Source organism: Pezoporus flaviventris, unplaced genomic scaffold (genome assembly GCF_033815535.1).
Source record: "Pezoporus flaviventris isolate CSIRO_AGI_PZ_B2104156 unplaced genomic scaffold, CSIRO_AGI_Pfla_v1 ptg000002l, whole genome shotgun sequence".
Classification (NCBI taxonomy): Eukaryota; Metazoa; Chordata; class Aves; order Psittaciformes; family Psittacidae; genus Pezoporus; species Pezoporus flaviventris.
Window position 1 is genome coordinate 62,240,398 of NW_026892550.1, and position 19,683 is coordinate 62,260,080.

Consider the following 19,683-nt stretch of genomic DNA (forward strand, 5'->3'; position numbering starts at 1 on the left):
ATCTAGCTTGACTACTTATCCTGCTATTCTGAAATCATAGATGGGGGTTTTAAGAACCTGTGTTAAATTGGATGATGTTAAGCTTTACTGTTATTAAGGGAAACTGTATTTACAAATTGAATTTAATGCAATCTTTTAGTATATGTTAAGATGCAAATAGCTCTTTAGAGGTTAAGGCTGTAGTTAGATGTTGTACTTCTATCGATAGCAGATCCAGTCTGAAGCTGCACATTCCAACATTTTGTTTCTACTTTATTGCCAGAAATGACCATCTCCATGGTTGGCCTTCTTCAGATGCTTCCATGGCTGTTCACTGAGCTGCATCTGTGAAACAGTTTGATCCTTGGCCTTTTAAAATCAGTATATTCTTAGTACTGGCTGGAAGCAAGTAATCTGTGGTGGAACTGTGGGAGCGAACGGTGAGTTATGATCATGATGAGAGCAGGAGCAGATTAAAAGGGAGAGTACAACTACTAAGTCCTTCAGCTGCTGCTGACAGTGATCTATGACCATACCTGAAAGGCAGTATCAAAATGCAAATTCATTACTACAGTTTGTGTCTTGCTCTTTGATACTTAGTACTACTTGAAAACAAGTGCAATGGCCATTCTAAATCTTTTCTATGTTGTTTCATAGCACTTGTAGATACATTGCATTGGTATTTAGCATCTGTGCAAGTACATTTGTGTTTTAACATTTTTGGTGCTTAGAGAAGCCTGCTGATTTTTAAGTGATGAGATCATAAGGGGATTATCTGAAAATAATACACAAAGGCAGTAGCCTGATTTAATATAGTACTTAGTATTTGAATTGGGATAAACAAACTGATCTGCCAGACTATTGCAGGAAGTTACTACACATGCATTGTGTCTAGCTGCTACTTTTTTTTTTTCTTGTTCATATTTTTCAGACACAGAATTGTGAACTTATAACTTGAAAGAGCAGTTCTATGTGACTAAGCACCAAAATTATGGAGCATACAATTTTTTCAGAGACAAAGTTCAAGAACAGAAATTTCTTGCAATGTTAATTTAGTTAAAACTTATATGTTGCTTAGCCACATGCTTCTTTGGAAGGTGTCAACAAGTGCTGTAAATTACAGTTAACTGCTAATGTGTACTAGAGATCCAAAATTACAAACATAAAGAAAAGCCAGAATGAGTAACCTTTGCAGTGAAAATTCACAAAATAAACATTCTTACTGATATATAAATAGTGCTAATGGAATACTAGAACTGTTTTCATACTGATCATGAATTTTCAGGGGTTTAGTGAAAATGGGAATAACATTTTAGCTCCATATACTTGTCTCCCATATTCACTTCCTGCCAAGTCTGAAAAAGAAATTTCTTCTGCATCCTTTAAATAATATCTTGCATTCATAACTATCATGTTTTATTTTTCCCCACATGCACACTTTGACTGCTCTTTGGAAGGAGACAAGCCCTAGGAATCTCTAGTCTTTAGTATGTCCAAGTTGTCAGCTTCTCAGTAAAAATGAATACAGAGCTGTATCTCTGAAAAACATAAAGTTGGCAATGGACCTATTTGCCCTACAGGGTGGTTTTACAAATGTTAACTTCAGGGGATGCGAAGAAGAGACAGGTTGTCAACTTGTTGCCAGCTTAAAGCATACTTTTTCTTCATGGTGAGCAAATAAGACTGCTTCTTCAAAGTGATGAAGAAAAAATAATGAGATATTCGCAAATGTGGCTTGCTAAGAATTATAACTGTGTCTAAACCTAAGAGCAGTTATGTGTGTATTTTGGCTTGCTTCTCCAAATATGAAACAGTAAGGTGTACTGGTTGCAAGAACAACTGGTCTTAAATAATTCTGATCATAGAAAAGAGAGCTTTTGTAAAACTTTTAAAGTTTTAAAGGTATATGATCTGAAAAGACTTCTTTGCTTGTCAATTAGAAACATACAATCTTAGCATTGCATTTAGCAAGCTGACTACTAACTAAAGATATTCAAAGTTTAGAATTGAATTAAAATCAGTGATTTGTTTAGTCTAAAGGTTTTTAGAGAGGGTAAGAAGGTGTATATTTGTATTCCATAATGTCCAATACTTTAGGCTAATAAAGCTTAAACACTTCGTGAGTAACTGTTTTTACTAAAATGATGATCTGAGCAGTATACTATAGGTATGTACCTATGTGAAAGATGTTTCGGAGGGTTTGGTTGTTTTCCCCTGCCCCAAATCACAGGACTTTGCCAGCAGACCCATAAGTAATTTCCTGGTTTGTTTTTACAAACCATGTCTATAACATACCTTCTTTGCACTGGTGTGCTTCTCCAGCTGGAGACTAAGATCAGAGTGGACAGTTCTGTGTTATTACTGTAGCGGTATCAAATACCAAGTAGCAACTATCTGACAAACTGAACCAAGTGGGTTCAGAGTTTTTTGTTTCTCAAGCAATATAAAACTCTTAAGAGCTATATGCTGAGAATAGTGCTGTCAGCGAGAGAAGTAGTCAGGAGGTCACCTTTAATCTTTGGTGGCCTAGTGGGGCCATACCTTAAAATACTGATAATTTGTAGTTCCTTGTGACTAATGTGGAAGATGGAAGGAACTACAGCGATATAAAAACAAGTAAGGCATAAACTTTCTCTTGTTCAACAATGAAATACATAAAAATTCCAAGTTAAGTCTCAGAATATTATCTCTAAAGTCTGCTTTCCTTTTTTGGAAAGACACACTGGTAAGTGGATGAGCACTTAATTTACTTGTATTCCGTTAAAGGTGGTGGACTAGTGCTCATTAATTTCGTTAGAGTATGGGGTTAGGTCTTTTTTCATACTGAATTATAGATACTTTAAGGCTTTCAAATTTGTGCTGTAGTCTGGCTAGTAGTGTTACCTCATTATGACTTCACCTTAACCTTTTAAATGTTGCAATTTTTTTTTCTTTTTACATTTTCTTCCCTTGCTAATATTAAAGAAAAAGAACTGGAAGTTGCAACATGGCTGAAAAGTTGGCAGTTTTCTAACTTCAGGCAAGGTATAAAAGTGCATCCTGAATTTATATGTTTAATTGCAGTATCAAAAGCAGAATTACAGGTTAGATGAGAAATGAAAGGTAGGAATCATCTTGTTTTAACGTGTGTGATACGGATTCCCACTGTAGCTAGAGCATTGTCCCTCACTGTTGAAGCAGGCAGGAGTTAATAATCCTAAGTGAACTCACTGGAAAACTAGAGTACCATAAAAAGAGATAAATAACAGACTAGTAATATATTGAGTGAAATGCTGTGATTAGCTGTATTATGTAGCAGATAGAACTCCTTGATTACTGCTCTGTATTTTCTATATCATTTGTCATCTAAGATGTCATTGCCAAATAGTCTTTCTCTTTTTCTCCTGTATAATAAAACATCTGATAAATATTGAGTTGTATAAGATTAAGGGTAAGATTTAAATAAATGGGATAAAATGGAAGATTTATTTGTTCTAAGGAGTAATGACTTTGCAGTGATTTGATTAATCACTTCAAATAGTAGTAATTTAGGGAGCTTAAAACTTCTTTTGGAAGATCTCATACTAGGACTTTCTGCCTTATGGAACAGAAATTTGATTCAAAGTGTAGGTGAAAAAGCCTTTCTTAAATTTAACCTGGGGTTAATTTTTTCTATAGACACTAAGAAGAGGAAAGTTACTGAGTGACCAGGATATTCAGTAACTCCTGTTGAAATGAATGAGAGTAACTGTGTTTTGATTAAGTCATGTTTGTCTGTCTTCTTAGTACCACAGTGTAAACAAAGGCAGAAGATGGGAGAGGGACAAAAGATATATTTGCTGTTCCTGGTTTCTAAAATGGAGAACAGCAAAACATTTCTGACAGAGCCAAAAGTTGAAGCTGTCTCTCTTTTGTTTTCTCTTTCACTGTGAAGCAGATTTTTAGGTAACAATATTGTTTTAAAGATGAATTTTGCAGCAGTGTAATTTCTGTGTGCAATTCCATTTTAAAGTTTTAACTGTATTTTGGGTTTTGCCATTCTAGTTCAGTCTGGGGGGGAAATACTTTTGCCAACACTGTGTTGCACACCTGAAGCTCTTCAGTTGCTGCCTTGGTGCTTGCTCTTACCTTACCAAAAAGGCATAGCTGACTGTTTAGTGAAAAGAGGGATAACCTTACCTTACATTTTACATGGGATACCTGATGTGATTAATACTAACTTGTGGTATATCTCCAGGATCTGTGTATATGCCATTTTCTGTGCTTCTTTTCGTGTAAATGTAGAATATTGGACTTCTACTGATCTTTTTTTTTTTTTTTTTTAATAGCTACTCTGTACATTAGAATTCAGGTCATTCTTGCCTAGACGTTCAGTTACTTAGACATGAGTGACCTGCTTAAAGCACTGCTTGCTGCCTAATTCTGTGGTTGCCCTCATCTTCACAAATAGGCATACTACTAGACTGGGGTGCTTGGGGTTCTAATTCAAGCTCTAATTGCTGGTAACCCAACATGACTATGAGACTAGGTGTTCACTGAACTGTTATCATGTAGGTAGTTTCCTGAGGATGTAAGCTTAATCTGGCATGAGCAAAGTATGAGAGATGAAGAACTGAAGTGAGCCTTACTTCTGAGACTTGTTTTGTTTCATCTCTGTTAATAAGGGAAGTAATTGAAACATGATTTAGGGATGAGATCTGTTTATGCGCTAGAGAGAGCACCAGATGTCCAGATCGCCAGTACTGATAAGCAAAATTACACAAAATTGTGTGTAACAAGTGTTACACACAAGGCTGAAGGACCATGGAGAGCTACAGGGTGTCGGGAAGACAAATCATTGCTTCACCTAATACAGTGAGGCACATCTCCAGGCAGGAGGCCATTGCCTGGAAAATCCACACTTCTCACAAAGCCATAGCCAGCAATAATTGTAATTGTCTTGAGCCAAGAGTTGCAAGTGAAACAGGTGCTCAGGCAGTTTATACCACCACCTTGTGAGGTCGGGCTAGCTACAGTCAGTGCCACAGTGATAAGGCTGGACCTAGTAATGACAGCTGAATCACGTTATGTTCTATGGAGAAGGGAGAGTTAGAAGCTAGTGTAGTAAACTTCTCAGGAAATCCTAAACAGTTCAGAAATTTTCAACCATAAATGTGTCTTTGTTTCAAACTGTCCAGTGGATTTTCTGTAACTTCTGTTTTCAGGATGGATCAGGATTAGTAACGCAAAAAGTGAGAGTTCATTGCTATTGTCAGGTCTACCTGAAAGAACAATTGCTTGTCATTGCTGTTACAGTGTTTTGGTATGTGAATGAATTATGGAGATAATTTTGGTGGATATTTTTCTTGAATTTACCATCCAGCTCTGCAGCTTAAATGGAATGCATCAGAATTCTTTGAGATCATGGGAGTGACCCCAGACTGACATCAGCACATGCTTCCTACATGGGGGAAATTCAGGTTTGGGGCTCTGGTTATGGCATGCAGTAGAATGCTAATAGAGTCCCAAATTTTGTCATTATATGCAAGTAGTTATTAAGCACTGATGTATGGATTACAGGAATGTTTTGCATTCCTTTGCATGTTTACACAAAAATAGCTGTTTATTATTTAACTACGATGTTATTTTACTTCTTTAATTAAATGCAGTAGGTTTTTGCTGGAGCAGGAGATAATAATCTAAATGCAATTAAAACATTCCTAGAATTAAGAGTATGTACACTGCCCTCCAAAGACAGGATTGCTGAGGCTTCCAGGCAAAGGTATTGGGTGGTCTGCTGCTGGTTTGGAATACTTAAGTGCTCTGTTTTAGATCAGAAAGGTGTTAAGGTGCTTTTATAAAACTCCATAAGCCATCATTAAACACTGTTCATTGAAGTAAATTTTAAGTAATCCTTCATGTGACATATTTGCTGTAGTTCCAGGCTGACATTTCAGCACGGTGTTTTATGTCAGCCTAACAATTACCTGTGACAGTTTCTCCGTTTGCACAAAAGAATAAGTATTTGTTGCAGCCAGTCAACAGTATTAATGTGGTTTGGTTTAATGGAAGGGGGGGGGAAACCCAAGTAATGAAAATGATGCTAATACTAGATGCTGCTAGAGGATGTAATCCAGACATAATTACATATGAAATGAGAGTAAGTTTGGGATCACTGAAAGCATTAAATACCTGAACTCTGATCTCACTGAAGTGAATTACCACTGTTAATTATAGTACAGTTAAGCCAATATTTAATACTTTAATTCAAATAAATTAAATGGGATCAGTGACTTCCCAGTTATGTAGATAAAAAAAAAAAGGCTGACCTGAAGCAGTTTTGAACATTTTTCTCAAATGCTGCTTTCAGTATACAAAACTCTTTTAGGAGTGCATTCCAGACACATGCAGTATAGCAGAGTGTATCATTTGTTGAAATCTTTTAAAATTGGAAGGTAAAAATTACTTGTGCAAGATAAGAGCATCAGAGCTCTGCAACAGTTTATGGCTATAAATTCAGTTGTAGTGCTGAAGATGTCTACCATCATCACACTGTTTACTGGTTATCTTGCCCCATCCTCAGGGAAGCCCAGTGGTGACTTAGATAAGGCAGCTAAGCTAATGGTGTGATTCCACATCCTCTCACCAAGCAAGACAGGCTGACTTACAAACACAATTTATATAAACTATAATTGGCTTTTGAATGAGTTAGGAATTGCTTTCTTGGACAACCTGTTCCAGTGCCTCACCATTCTCACAGTAAAGAATTTCTTCATTGTGTCTAACCTAAATCTCCCTAATTTAACCTAAATCTCCCTTGTTTAAGCTTGAACCCATTGCCCCTTGTTTTATCTCTACAGTCCTTGATGAAGATAAGGAGGATTTAGTATGAAATCCCTGGTTCACATTTTCTGAAGTACTTACTATTGCTGAAGGCAGAGGTTTGCTTGCATCATCCCTTCTATTCCACTGAAGAGTTCGCCCTTTTAAATAAAAACATCTTTGAATTGAAACCAAGTTTAGTTCACTTAGTCCATTTCTCTGGCTTCTGGTGGCAGCCCTAAATGTCTTGTTCTGGAAGTTGTCATCTATGGACCCTGCTTCATCCATTTGCAGTGCTTGTTTCCTCCACAATCTTTACATCAGGCCCAAACTCATCTCCAAGTGTGTATGCTTTCCCACCCTAGCCTTTAGTTATCCCCTCACTCCTATTCTTCCCCAGAGCTCTCATCTGTCTCTGTCCCTTTCCCAGATTCACTGTTACAGCATTTTGTATCCTGTTTAGTCATAACTTTCCTCACCCAATACCTGTTTCCTCAGTTTCCCCCCTGAATTCCCTAATCTTCCCATTTCAGCCATAAATTCAGCCTAAAGCAGATGGCTGGTGTGGGAAGTTTCAGCTAAAAGTGTTGCAATTTGGCTAAGCTTTGAGAAACTCGGAAGAGATTTGTGAGGGAATTAACCCCGGGTAATGTTTCACATTTCACTAAATACTGTCTTCTGGGCAACTTGCTTTGTCACTTTGTGTGGACCTTCCCATCTGGTTTAAAATTTGTTCTCTGCAGCAACTAGCTAAGCTTCAGTAGAGTAGAAGAGCTGTTTTTATTTGGGGTTTATAGAGTCAAAGAGTTTTAAAGATAATTGATCTTGTTCCCTGGGCTAGTTGAAGTAGCTTTCTATAAAAGTATTGTCTGTCAGAGGCATTTTATTGGAAATACCTCAGTTCTTTTACACTTGTTTATAGCTTACACCAGGGATTTGTGCTAGAGTAGCGTTGTCACAGAGCTAGCTCTCTTAGTTTTAACCTACCACTGTCTGTATCACAGTGCTGTGGATCCGCTTCCCTAGCGTGCAGTCTGTGTGGTAATAAAAGCAGCAAAGTACACTCCTGCTGCACAGTTCTCCTTAAGTGCTTATGTGAACCAGACTTATACTCTTGTTTTTCAAGCTCTGTCATTACTAGACTTCTTCTTTCTTCCCTCCTAGCTTTTCACTGGGTTTCAACGCAGGCTTACCTTCATTACAGCAGGCCTTTTTGGGCTAATTGATAATTCTTACAGCCTGATGTATGGCTGTTATTTGCCCAATCTATTAAACTGTTTACAAGCCAGTATCTTCAGTCATGCAAGGTTATCTTTGCTAGAGAGATGTACCAACCATCTTTATTGTCTCAGAGTACAAACCTCATGTACTTTATCTGGCCTTTGAATGCCAGAATTAATGCCACACATCAGAACTATCAGGAGTTCCTGAAGTCTGAACCTCCTAAACCTGAAAGCACTTCTGAAAGGCAAGGAATTACTTGACAAAGACAAATCTGATCACATGGAGCCTTTTTGTGCTCTGGTGGTCCTGAAGCACTCAAACCAAAATGAAAGCAACCCAAGAAAAAAATAAAACAGTCACTTCACCCTGGAAGATAATTAAGGCATGAAAAGTCTTTTCCCATCTATTTCATGTTAGTGCCTATTACCATGTGGAGGGGTGAGTTGTTTTGAGGTAACGCTCGTCTATCCCGATCTCTCCATTGAATGCAATTTCTTGTTTCACATGCCTGTTAAAAAAAGTCTGCTGAAAAGTGAGCGCTGTCAAATAACTGATTAAAATGATGAATACCATGGAGTAAGTAGGGATTAATTTATATTCTGGCCCAGGGTCTCTTTCACTACAAGAATAAGAGGATATTGAGTTATATCAGCAGATGAGAAGTTGAAAATAAATGAAAGAATATTGTTCTCAAAGCTGTATTTAAGCTGTATAGCTTCTGACTGCAGCGTGCTGTAGACATCTAGAGCTTGCATAACTGAACAAATTAATGGGAGAAAAATCCATTGAAGATCATGAAATACAGAAGATAAAGGCCTTAAGTTGTTGGAAATTTCTGTAGTACTGGGTGAAATACCATTACATGCTTGTCCTCTTTCTTACACTCTTCCCTAGGCATTTTCATGCTGACATTGTTCTATGTCAGTTCCTTTTTAGGAACAGGATGGTGTCAAGCCCCTAGGAAGACCAAAGAACTTTTACTTGGAAAAGGAGGAAGCTTGGAGAAACAAACTCACTACAGGGGACGATAAATGTGATCAAAGGAAGGGGTGTCTGCTTCAAAGTATCAAAGATGGAAAAACAAGGAAGTGGAGGGGGGATGCTGTTCAGAGCACCATCCAAAGCACTAGAAAGTACTTGAAAATATCAAAGGACCTGATGGTTACTTCCCAAGGGCTCCTGTTGAGGACAGGCTGTTGAACTAAATGAACCTTGTGTTTTTACTTGACGCTGCCATTTGTACATTCTTCAGCAGGTTAAGGTCTTGAATGCTTGGCTGTTGGCAAAATTTGTTTAGAATGTGATGCCAGCCGAGAGTAGAAACATTGTGATTTGAGAATTAAGCACTGCATTTCTTGAACCCCAAAAAGCAAACTTTTGAGGGAGGAGTATGTTTAAGAAAGGGGTGGGGAGGGAAGATCCTAACAGTTTTCTCGTCACAGTACACTGAGTAAATATTTAGACTGATATATAACCTTCATAGTGTTATGTTGTACAAAATTGCCAAGAGCCTAGTTTGTAGTCTGAATGCTATGCTTGTTTTGAAATTTAAATAATAAACAATTTATATATGTGTATATTTCAGCTTAAAATCACATTTTGGTGGATTTGGCTGTTAATAAAAGCTTATGGTGGAATCAAGCGCTCTCTCCAACCAGGAAAAATATGAACAGGACCACACAAAATGCTTCCACTGTGTCATTTCTTTTACTGCTGTTCCATTAAAATAAACTCTTTGCCATAGAACTACTTGTCATTTCCCGCTTCTCAAAAATATTGTAAGTAGTGTAGTTACTAAAGTATTCCACTTCTAGCTTTGGTATCTACTTGACTATATTTGCAGAAGATTCTTTACGTTCCTTCTTGCCTTTTCTTTTCAACCACATACAGTGCTGGATCTTAAATACACTGTATTAAATGCAGGTTTCGGCCAGTGCTGCTCACAACTAAACTGAGGCTAGTCAGTGTCATACTCATCTTGGTTTGTCATCAGTGATTCCAGAAGGAAAGTGCGTTTGGTCTTAATGCATGTATTCCAGTGTCCATGTCTACTTCAGCATTTACTGAGATAAATTCTTGACTTGTATCTTCTGCTTACAGCATGCTTTTTCTGTCTCTTGAATTTTATTGCTTACTGAGCTCCACTGAAGCAAAAAGGAAGTCTTTAACTTTATGTAAATTTGTTGAGCTGGATAATTAGCTCATCTCGTTTGTATGTTTGTGCAATCTCTTATAACATGGCCCTGTGTCATTATCATGTCTGTTGGGCTTTCTTAAATCATAAAAGTCATGGGTTTATTCTTATTTAGCTTCCTTGATTCAAAACTACTTTTGTTTTATCTGACAATGGGGTTTCCCCCACTTTTGTACAAAGTATGAGAATAATTCTTTTATGAGTGTTTTCAGTACTCCTGAGGTTTTTCTGTTACTTTCCTAGAGGCAAGTGCATAAGTAAGATTTGTTTAGAAAGCAGAGGAACTGGTTTAGTAGAGAAGTATTTTATGATTTCTGCTTCATATGCACGCATGAAAATTCACAAAATTTCTTTAAATATTGTCTTAAAAATGTAGGTAATGATACCGTCAAATGCCTTAAAATAGTAAAATGCCCATCAAGTAGTGAACTGGAGGTTTAGGGTGAGTTGTTGTCATACTGGGTATATTATTCAGTACCACCAGCTTTGGTATTTCCTTTGGCATTATATAACCTTCAGTGTAGGTAGATGGAATCAGGATGCTCTCCGCAAGGCACAACTGTAGTGTTGTGATTCAGAGATGGTCTCCCAAATGATAAGAATGCATGAGATTGGTGTCATGATAAGGCTACAATTCTATTCTGGTATTAATACACAGTAAAACATTAGAAGTGCTGTTAGCATCCTTAAGAAATGTTTTTGGTTTAAGCACGATTCAGCATGCATTTTAGTTTGCAAATTGACTTACTTCACCTTTTTAAATTCCTGGGATCAAAGAGCAGTGCTCACTTGCTCCTGCAGTTGATGAATACTTACAATGTTTTGTTACATTTTTTTGTGCAGTTAGTTTCCAAAACCTCCTCGTTTACAAGGGTGTGAATAGTCTGCATTTACATGCACTGCCAGTAGTGTTCACAAGCTGGCAGGTAGGTAATACTAACTCACAAGGTTGTGCTTGAATGCATCACTTCTGTTATGCTCTTACCCCCTCCACTGTGCCAACAGCTGAGAGAGCTGTGAGTTTTCCCTACACTCACATCTTTCTGGCTCATTGTCAGTCAAGCTATGCCAACTGCACCAGCCAGTAAAAGCATATAGGAAAAATAAATTTGTCATAGGAAAAGTACAGAGAAGTGATTACTTTCATGCAAGACTACACTGAAGGCACTGTTAGGCTGTACTTCATTAATGCAGAAAAACTAGCTTTCAAAATCAGGGGGTTTGTCAGTGATAGTGTCCTTGAGGACACTTCCACTCAAAGAGTTAGGACCAAAATATGGGGTATTTTTAAACTGCTGTAATGTAAACATTTTTAGTAATTCTAAGAGTAGATGAGACAACAATATATCATTGTATTGTATCATTCTCAAAGAATTCTATGCAAATAATGGTAAAGGGATGTGCTAGCTGATACGCAAGAGATTTATGTGATAATTATCTTTGATGAACTGCACTTTCTACAGTGTTTTCTTCATTGTTTCCAAACATTGAATTTTTCAGGTTATTTACATTGTAATATAAAATAATAGAAAGTAAAATAGTTGTGGAAGTGTATCTGTAACTGTTAACCTGAGAAACTTTTGTTTTTTTTTACTCTTCCTTAAACACACATTTACCATTTCCTCTTGTTATTATAGTGAGGGGAAATCAAGCAGGCTCCTTTTTCTGTAGAACTTAATTCCTAAGTACAAATTCAAAATTTGTAAGCTTCAGGACACAAACTTCAGGATTTGTGTGATTATTTTGTGTCTAATTCTTTTGAAGAACTTTGCAGGACCATGCAGAAGGCATTGGGATACTGAATGCTTCAGATTATGCTTAAAGTTGCTTAATCTTGGCATACTAATCTAAATAACAACAGCGTTGCATTTTTTTGTTGCTTATACGTGTTGAGCAGAATCTGTCCCATGAAAGTCAGTAGTACAACTGAAATTAACATTAAATAATGCATCCAGTATTTGTCACAGCTCTATTAAAGGACTGTTACAAATGCATCGATTATTTACAGATTAAGGTCAATTTCATCGGTCTGTATTTAATATATTATATTGACATAATATGAGAGACCTAATTTCTAGCCTTCACTCAACACTAACTTCATGTGGCAAAGATGGCTATCGAGTAGAAAGTTGGTTTTATTGCTCTGGAAATAGGAGTACAGATCATAGAATGGCGTCAGATTTTCTGAAGTCAAAATATTCAGAAAGTATAAAATGTGCAGAACATTGCAGGTGTTTAGCTTTGACATTTGTGAACAATCTTGTCAAAATGTGCAGAAACTGTTCTGTACCAAAACCAAATACTATTTTCCATCCTTTCTAGGAGGCATACAATAGTAAGAGCACTTAGGAGCAGTTTTCATGGGAAAAATATTCTCCACATGGCAGAAAACTTAAAAAGTCTGTCTTCTCAATACCTGCTGTCTCCCTGATCCTGTTATAAATTGAGGAAGGGACTATGGTGAGAAACTTTTGAGTAAGACAAGGGATTGGTGCTGGTAAGTTGAACCCTATCAGTTACTTTCCTCACATGAAATGCCTGATCAGTTTTAATCCAACAAGTGGGTCAGTATTACTTGAGTGTGCACAGCACATATGAAGTTCTGTATCACTGAAAGTTACAAATGGGAAATAAGCCAAGAGAAAACTGGAATAATTTCTGCAATACAAAAATATAATTAATTAAAAAAGTAGTATGAAAAGTGATATTAACGTATTTCATGTAAGATACTCTGAAGGCCAGGCTATTACCAGTGTAGTTTATGACAGTCTTTTCTGAGGAGAAGAGGCAATGCTCTTTTGGCTCCATAAGATCGGAAAAGATCAAGTTTCTCTTAATGGCATATCAGTTTCTTTCAGTTGATGAGCTTGTCTCAGTGTGCTTATTGTGCATGGGAGGTGAACCTAAGAATACCAGAAAAAAGCTGTTTTGCTAGATTTCTGATGGCCCTTCAGATATTTTAGTTAAAGCTATTTCTTCATCTGTGATAACTTAGAACTTGGCAGAAATACTTTACAAAGTAGGCATAACAACAGTGGATCAATTTCTCCATCGTTTGGAATAGTTCTGGTGAGCAGAATTCCAAGAGATATATGTACCAGAAAAGCTGCAACAGTTTTTCGCTGGGCTCATCTAAGACCTGTGAAGCCCCAGGAACTTAAGTTATTCCCATATCTATGTGAAAGATCTGGCCTAGATCACAAAGTCAATTTAGAGGCTTAAATGTTATTTAAAAGCCATCCTGTTTCCTAATAGACTTTTTTGATCTCCAGAATGCCCAGTCTGTTATCTAGATTATCAAAAACCCATAGGACCTATGTTTTCACTGGTTCATTTCCTCGGGTTATCTATTGAATTGCCCACATCTGATTTTAATTAGCAATTATAAGTCACAGGTGTGTGCATATGAAAAAGAGAAGAGGCAAATTGTTGTTTGCGCCTCTTTCTGGGTATGGGGAAGAATTGTGTTCTCTTACCTGTGCTGGCTTAAATTAATGTTTCCTTCAAGTGGGTCAGTTTAACATGAAAAATTAGTAAGTTATTTTCCTTCCTTTGCTTTCCTCATTCTTGCATTCTCTCTGACCTGCCACACAAGTAATAGATGTGGATTCAAATCGCTCTGGATCAGAAAGGTTAGTGAGCTCTGGTCTTGTGCATTGGTAGTGGGTGAAGATGAAAGAAGAGGGAATTCCACTGTCCGGTCAAACACCAGGACAGGGTCCCTCTCAAGGAATGCTTCTTCCTGTAGCCCACAGTTAGGTGTTTAAACAAAAATACTGTGTAAGTTTATCCTTTCATATATTATTCAAATTGATCTGGTAGCTGGGAGAGACATAGATAAGTTATTTAGAGTTTAGATGTCTTCAGTAGTGCTTTTAATACCTGGCTTGTTTTATCTCATGATAGCTCTGAAAAATGTTTTCAGAGTTGGGAAGAGATTGGTGTGTTTGAATTGTTCCTCAGGAACAGCCTAGACATCACCACTATGTGTAGCATTTTTCAGGCATTCTTCCCCTTCTCTCTATCCTGTGCTGGAATACGCTTACTAACAAGATGTTGCTAAGAGAGAAGGAATAAGCATAAAATGCCCCTTACAGAGTAGTTTTACTGCTTGCAGAGTTTGGGCTATTGCTGCTGGTGGTCTGCATCTTTGTAAGTGAAAAAGTGATTTTTCAAGTTACAAGATGAAAGCTGGAGAGAAAAGAAGTGAATTAACAATAAAGTTTGTGGAAGTTTTCAGTATTCTAAGATAATATCTGTTCATATAAACCACCAGGCTACAAAGGATTTCAGGGTTTTACAAAGCTTCTGCTCAGCTTCCAGCTGGCAAAAATAACCATATTTTCAGTAGTATGAAAGGTGGTGGTTATGCTGCTTTGCATTGCAGAGTGTTCCATATCCCATGTTGTATCATGTCTCAGAGTAGGTCAGTATGAAATCAAGAGTGAAAGAAACGAAACTTTGAAGGTATTTGTTTTTTCCAGCTCAGTAACTTAATATTTCATCAAGGGCCATCTGGGAACTAATCTGAATATGCTGCAGTGAAGAGAGCAGCCAGGGAGGAACTCTAATGAATTCTCAGTATACATTCGTGACTGCCTTCAAACAGTTTGGCAGCCATAATTTTTTAAAGCATTCCAAGCACTCATCTCTCATTGTCTTTTGTGGTTTGGACGAAGGATCGTTGATTGTTGGACTGGTTTTGAGGTAGTCCCTTGAGTGCAATTGTGGATCCTACCTCACACATTATCATCTACATTTGCATATAATTGAGACATAAGCTTTCTGGCAAACTGCAAAAGTAATGCTGTAGATCTGTTGTTAAATTTTCTAAGAACAAACACAACAGGGATGCCAGCCTAAGATGTAGGTCAAGAATTTGTCCACAAATATTCTTTATTAAATCCAGTGAAATCCTCCAGAGGACGTTAGATATGAGTTAAAGAAAAGACCTGTATCCAAAATTTCTTTACTGTGGGGAGTAAGATAAAATGAGAATCGGATCTTTTTTTCCTCTGCACTTGTTTGTTTGAAATTGAAAGCATTCCAGGTATGTTCTTTTTTATTATTATTATTTTTATTTTTGACTTTTTTTTTTTTTTGGAAAAAAGCATCAAACCGCCCCCAAATCCATGTGTCACTTTTGTAAATAACATCCATGCATGAGAATACATGTGTGTATTAGGGGTGGGGGTGAGACAGTGAGAAACCACAGAGGCACTTTATACCTAACATTGCTCCTGCAACAGCTAGTAGGGTGAGAGGTGACTTTAGCAATGACTTACATTACATAATACCTCCCATCTCACTGCAGATGTGTGAGTTTGTTTAAATGTTTTATGAGGTTTTTATTACACTGTAATATAGTCCCAACCCCTCTGCAGTTGCCAGTTTGGTCACAAAATATAATAAATTTTCAAATACCTAATGCTTTAGCTATTCAATAATTTTATGACAGGGCCCCCAGTGCAATTATGGTACCTCTGTGTTGCTGAGCTACTTTTGTTTGGGATGTGTAGAATAGCAGCTTTAGTTCTCTGATCCTGTTCTACAAAATCTCTGTGTTCAAGCAGATTTGAGTTCTGTACACTTGAAAAAAATTACTGTTCTCTGTCTCCATTTTTCATGTGCTGTGATACAATAGCAGGCTGTGCAACAGTAACCAGTGCTTTCACACTCCTTTGGGGTTGCCATGCCTAGCTGATTTGTGGTGTAAGTAGCAGTCTCAGCTATGGAATTTTTTCAAGATTCTGAAACAAACTGAATTCATGGAAAGCATCTGTACTGTGTGCTGATATGCTGCTTTGCACCCGTATGATAAAGTTTACATTGGAGGCCACTGAACATTAAACACCAATTCATGAGAGAGCTGAGAACAGGCCAGAGCAGTCTTCACTTTACATTGGAACATTGCTTCTCAGTATCCCATTCCCTCAAAAATTTTATGAATTTTTACAGAAGGGAGGAAATTCAGTTTCTGAAAGAAAAAAAAACCACAACCTTACGCTTTAAAAATATGCTTAATTTATAAGCAGATGGTAATTTTTAACTAAGTATTTCAAAGAATACGAAGGGAAGAGATATATGCGTAAGGAAAGTGGTTCTCTGTTTCCAGTTTCTGCTTCCACTGAGGCAGCTTTCTGCTGGGCTCTGAACATTATATGGAGGGCCGATGGTCAGATCTTGATTCAGAAGGACAGTTTTCCATTTTGAAATCCCTCTCAAAAAGGGTTGGCTCCTGAGATGTAGAAGCAGGCAAAGAGAGATAGAGTATTTCAGCAGAATTTTGCTCCTGAGGAACTTGTGTCACTAAGTGGGAGAGAGACTGCTGGAAAACAACAGCCTTACCATGTGTGAAGCCTCTGAATTCAGGAAGGTGACTGCGTTTACAGAACTGTGAGGAATATGAAAATTCTGTGCTGTTTCTTTGAATGATTACTTTTTTAAGAATGACAGGTAGAAATAGAAACCTTTGGTTTCTGGCATTCAGACCCAAATGCAGTCTCAACATTCTAGATAAAAAAAATACATGTTTTTCCATAGTTATTCTTCAATGGACTTTTCAGCAGATATATGACTGTCTTCCATACTAAACTAAGTTCTGTACATTTCCTTTTAAGACAACTGCTATTAAAAATACATTGAGAAGATACAATTCAAAATTCCATAGTGAAATTATGTCTGTGAAGTATCCAATCGTCAGAGGCATCTGTCATGTAAAACAAATGGTCTTACTTTGGCCTACAGCTTTCTGGTCTTTGTAAGAATAGGCTACTCAAAGAATTCAGCTGTGTCTCAATATAGCTAAGCTGTATCTTCTATATAAATATCTGCCAATCTGTCTAGAGTTCAGAAATATAAAAGTTGTTTCCTTAACATAGCTCTGTCAGTTTTAAAGTGATTTGTAAATTCCTTAGGTCACCTCAGGAATAATAATAGCTAACATTTAATTTAGACATCACAAAAGGTAGTTTTTTTCCTAGTAGGGACTACTAGAGGGATTAATAGACTGTGCTGACTTCACACAATGAGCCAGTGACTTTAGACTTAGGTCTAGAGATTCTGTATCTTCTGATCTGTAAAAAAATTGCAAAATAAAGAGCCAATCTTTGTTACTGTATGCTATTTTGTGTGTCAGGTATCTCAAACTACACCAGCAATGTCAGATTGGTAGCAGGATGGGATGTTTCAAACAACTGCAAGAGTTAAACTGAAATAAAGCTGCTTTTTCCTCTGGATCAGTGATTGCATGCCTGTGCTCCTCGTGGTGTCAGTAAGATATGAAAGTATTGCCCACACATTTGGAACATTTTATGACTATTTTGTGTATGCATGTGCCAACTAAAGGTATATTATGAATAATTACCCTTCTGATAACTTACGTGCGCTATATTTCCATTTTTGTTCTGCTTTCCTGTGAGGTGTCTTTGTGTGTGTGTAAATAGTAATTTTCCATTGGTTTGTATCTGGCTGTGTTGATTGAATACCTGCATATTTGTACAGTGCTCTACTTTTGGGGTAAAAGACGGCATATACTTACACTTTTCTAACGTTAGTGGATAAAATACAATGATCCTTACGTGGAAAGGAGTCAGTGAGATGTTCAGTTCAATGGAGAGTGTAACATGATATGAAACACTTTGGTCATTTGCTATTTTTTCCCCCCTCTGGAAATGAAATATTAGAAATATCAATCTAAGCTGAGAAGAAAGAATTTTAACTTAATTTTAGCCAGATGGAAACAGTTTATAAGCAAGGGTGAGGTGGGAGAGATTTTTCTCTACTTAAGGCTTTTGTGACTTGGGTGAAGAGCGAGTGTGCTCCCTACAGGGAAAGCAGCTAACGCCTACATATCTTACTTCCAAGGTGTGAGGATTGAAAGTACTGAAAGAAGGGTGTGAAGGCACAGTCCATACCTCGGGGTGTGTGCTGGTTTCTGAAGAAGATGTGAAGGCAGTGAGATATGCCTGTCCCTAGCTGGTATATAGTTCAATGGGAGTTAACTCCAATTGGCTTAAGGGCTGGGAGAAAGCAAATGAAGTTTTTTTGGCTGATGCTTTGTTTTCTTTTGTGAGGCTTTGTGAAGAACAGAGACTAATTTTGTTAAAAGCTTTCCTCAATTCAGAAAGAGCCAGTCATCTCCTATACTGTTTTCCACCATCTGAATAGGAATCGGGCAAAGGGCCCAGCAGGCACATTCTCTACCTTAACCCAGTGGCGCCTGAAGAAGCCAAGAGTCCTCTTTCAGGCAGTTGCAGTGGGAAAGGACCAGCAGCTACTTAAAAGTGCCCCTTACTCACATCACTGGTACTTTGGGGGCTAGAAGGGAAGTAGTAGAAGGCAGCTGGGAGAGCTGCCAAGTGTCACACTTTTGGCAGCTTTGTCACACATTCCTTCAATTTAGGATTTGGCTCTGCCACAAGGAAGACTTGCAGGTCTCGTCTTGAAGTTTTACTTATTTACCGCTTGGGGCCACTGTGGCACTCTTGAGCAGGAAATGTGGAGCATCTCCTCCCTGTTGGATCCCAGGCAGGGAGGAGCTCTTGGGAGGTAGAAGTTGCAGCAGCATATGGGCAGGACCATTTCCTGTTGCCCTTATTACCTTTGCTTTGCTTCAGGTGACTGAAACAACCTTGAGCATCCCGGGAATGTCCTATCACTCCTCAACTAAGCAGGTTCCCTGACAGCCCTGGTCTAGTGCTGAGTGATCCCATCCTAGTTCTCCATCCGTCTGGGAGCATCTACTCCAGGTGCCAGGACTGTGTAGTTCTTTACCCTTCTTCAGGGTAGAGTGTGCTGACAACAGGATTAGGTATTCAGGCATCAAAAATAGCACTGGGGGCAAACTGAAGACAAGATTATGCAGCATTGTTAAACAGTGAGAGAAAGCCAGGACAGCAGGACAAGTTGAAAAAGTCATGTAATCGCTGTTGAAAATGCACATGTATCTTGAGGTAGTGAACCTCTACGATGCTGGCAAAAACACTTCAGATTTTAGTTTAAAATGTGATTGGAACAGTGTATTAACTCTCTTAGGCAAATGCTTTACTATTAAATTCAATATAGTTAAACTTCTTTTTCTATAGTAGTACCTGAAAGAAAGTACTTTATTTCTGTTTTACTGCATTAGTCTTTCAATCTGTAATTAGGACCATAATTTTCTTGTGCACTTGTATTCGGAATAATGTGGAGTTGAGGCTAAATAACATTCCTTTTTCTGGTTGGATCAGTGCTGGTAAGGTCATTATCTTGTTTTATATAGTTAGAGCAGTACTAAATTGGAATGCTGTTTTTTTTATACATTTCTCTGTATGTTTCATACAAATTAAAAAGTAACTCAAGAGGCTACATTGACTCTCACTTTTAACACCAATATAAATGTAGCTTCTTTCAGAGAGAACAAGCAGTGGAGATCACTTCTTTGAAGGGGTTAGAGGGAAAGATAAAGTTGCCATTCTCTATTGTTTTAATGGTAGTGAATGACCTGCTTAGCCTGGAGCAAGAAG

General features: G+C 37.7%; 1 protein-coding gene across 3 annotated transcripts in view; it reads left to right on the forward strand.

Annotated features, from left to right (window-relative positions):
- ANAPC10 (anaphase promoting complex subunit 10) overlaps positions 1-19,007 on the forward strand; it is a 58,182-nt gene extending 39,175 nt beyond the window's left edge. The window contains exon 5 of one of the 3 annotated variants that reach the window (XM_061441603.1): positions 18,796-19,007. In XM_061441603.1, the coding sequence (XP_061297587.1) occupies positions 18,796-18,803 (8 nt within the window). In that variant the 3' untranslated portion in view covers positions 18,804-19,007. Of the gene's footprint in view, positions 1-262; positions 699-11,020; positions 11,614-18,795 lie in introns of those variants that run through there. The other 2 variants (XM_061441623.1, XM_061441596.1) reach the window with 2 other exon arrangements.
- Positions 19,008-19,683: the final 676 nt, after the last annotated feature.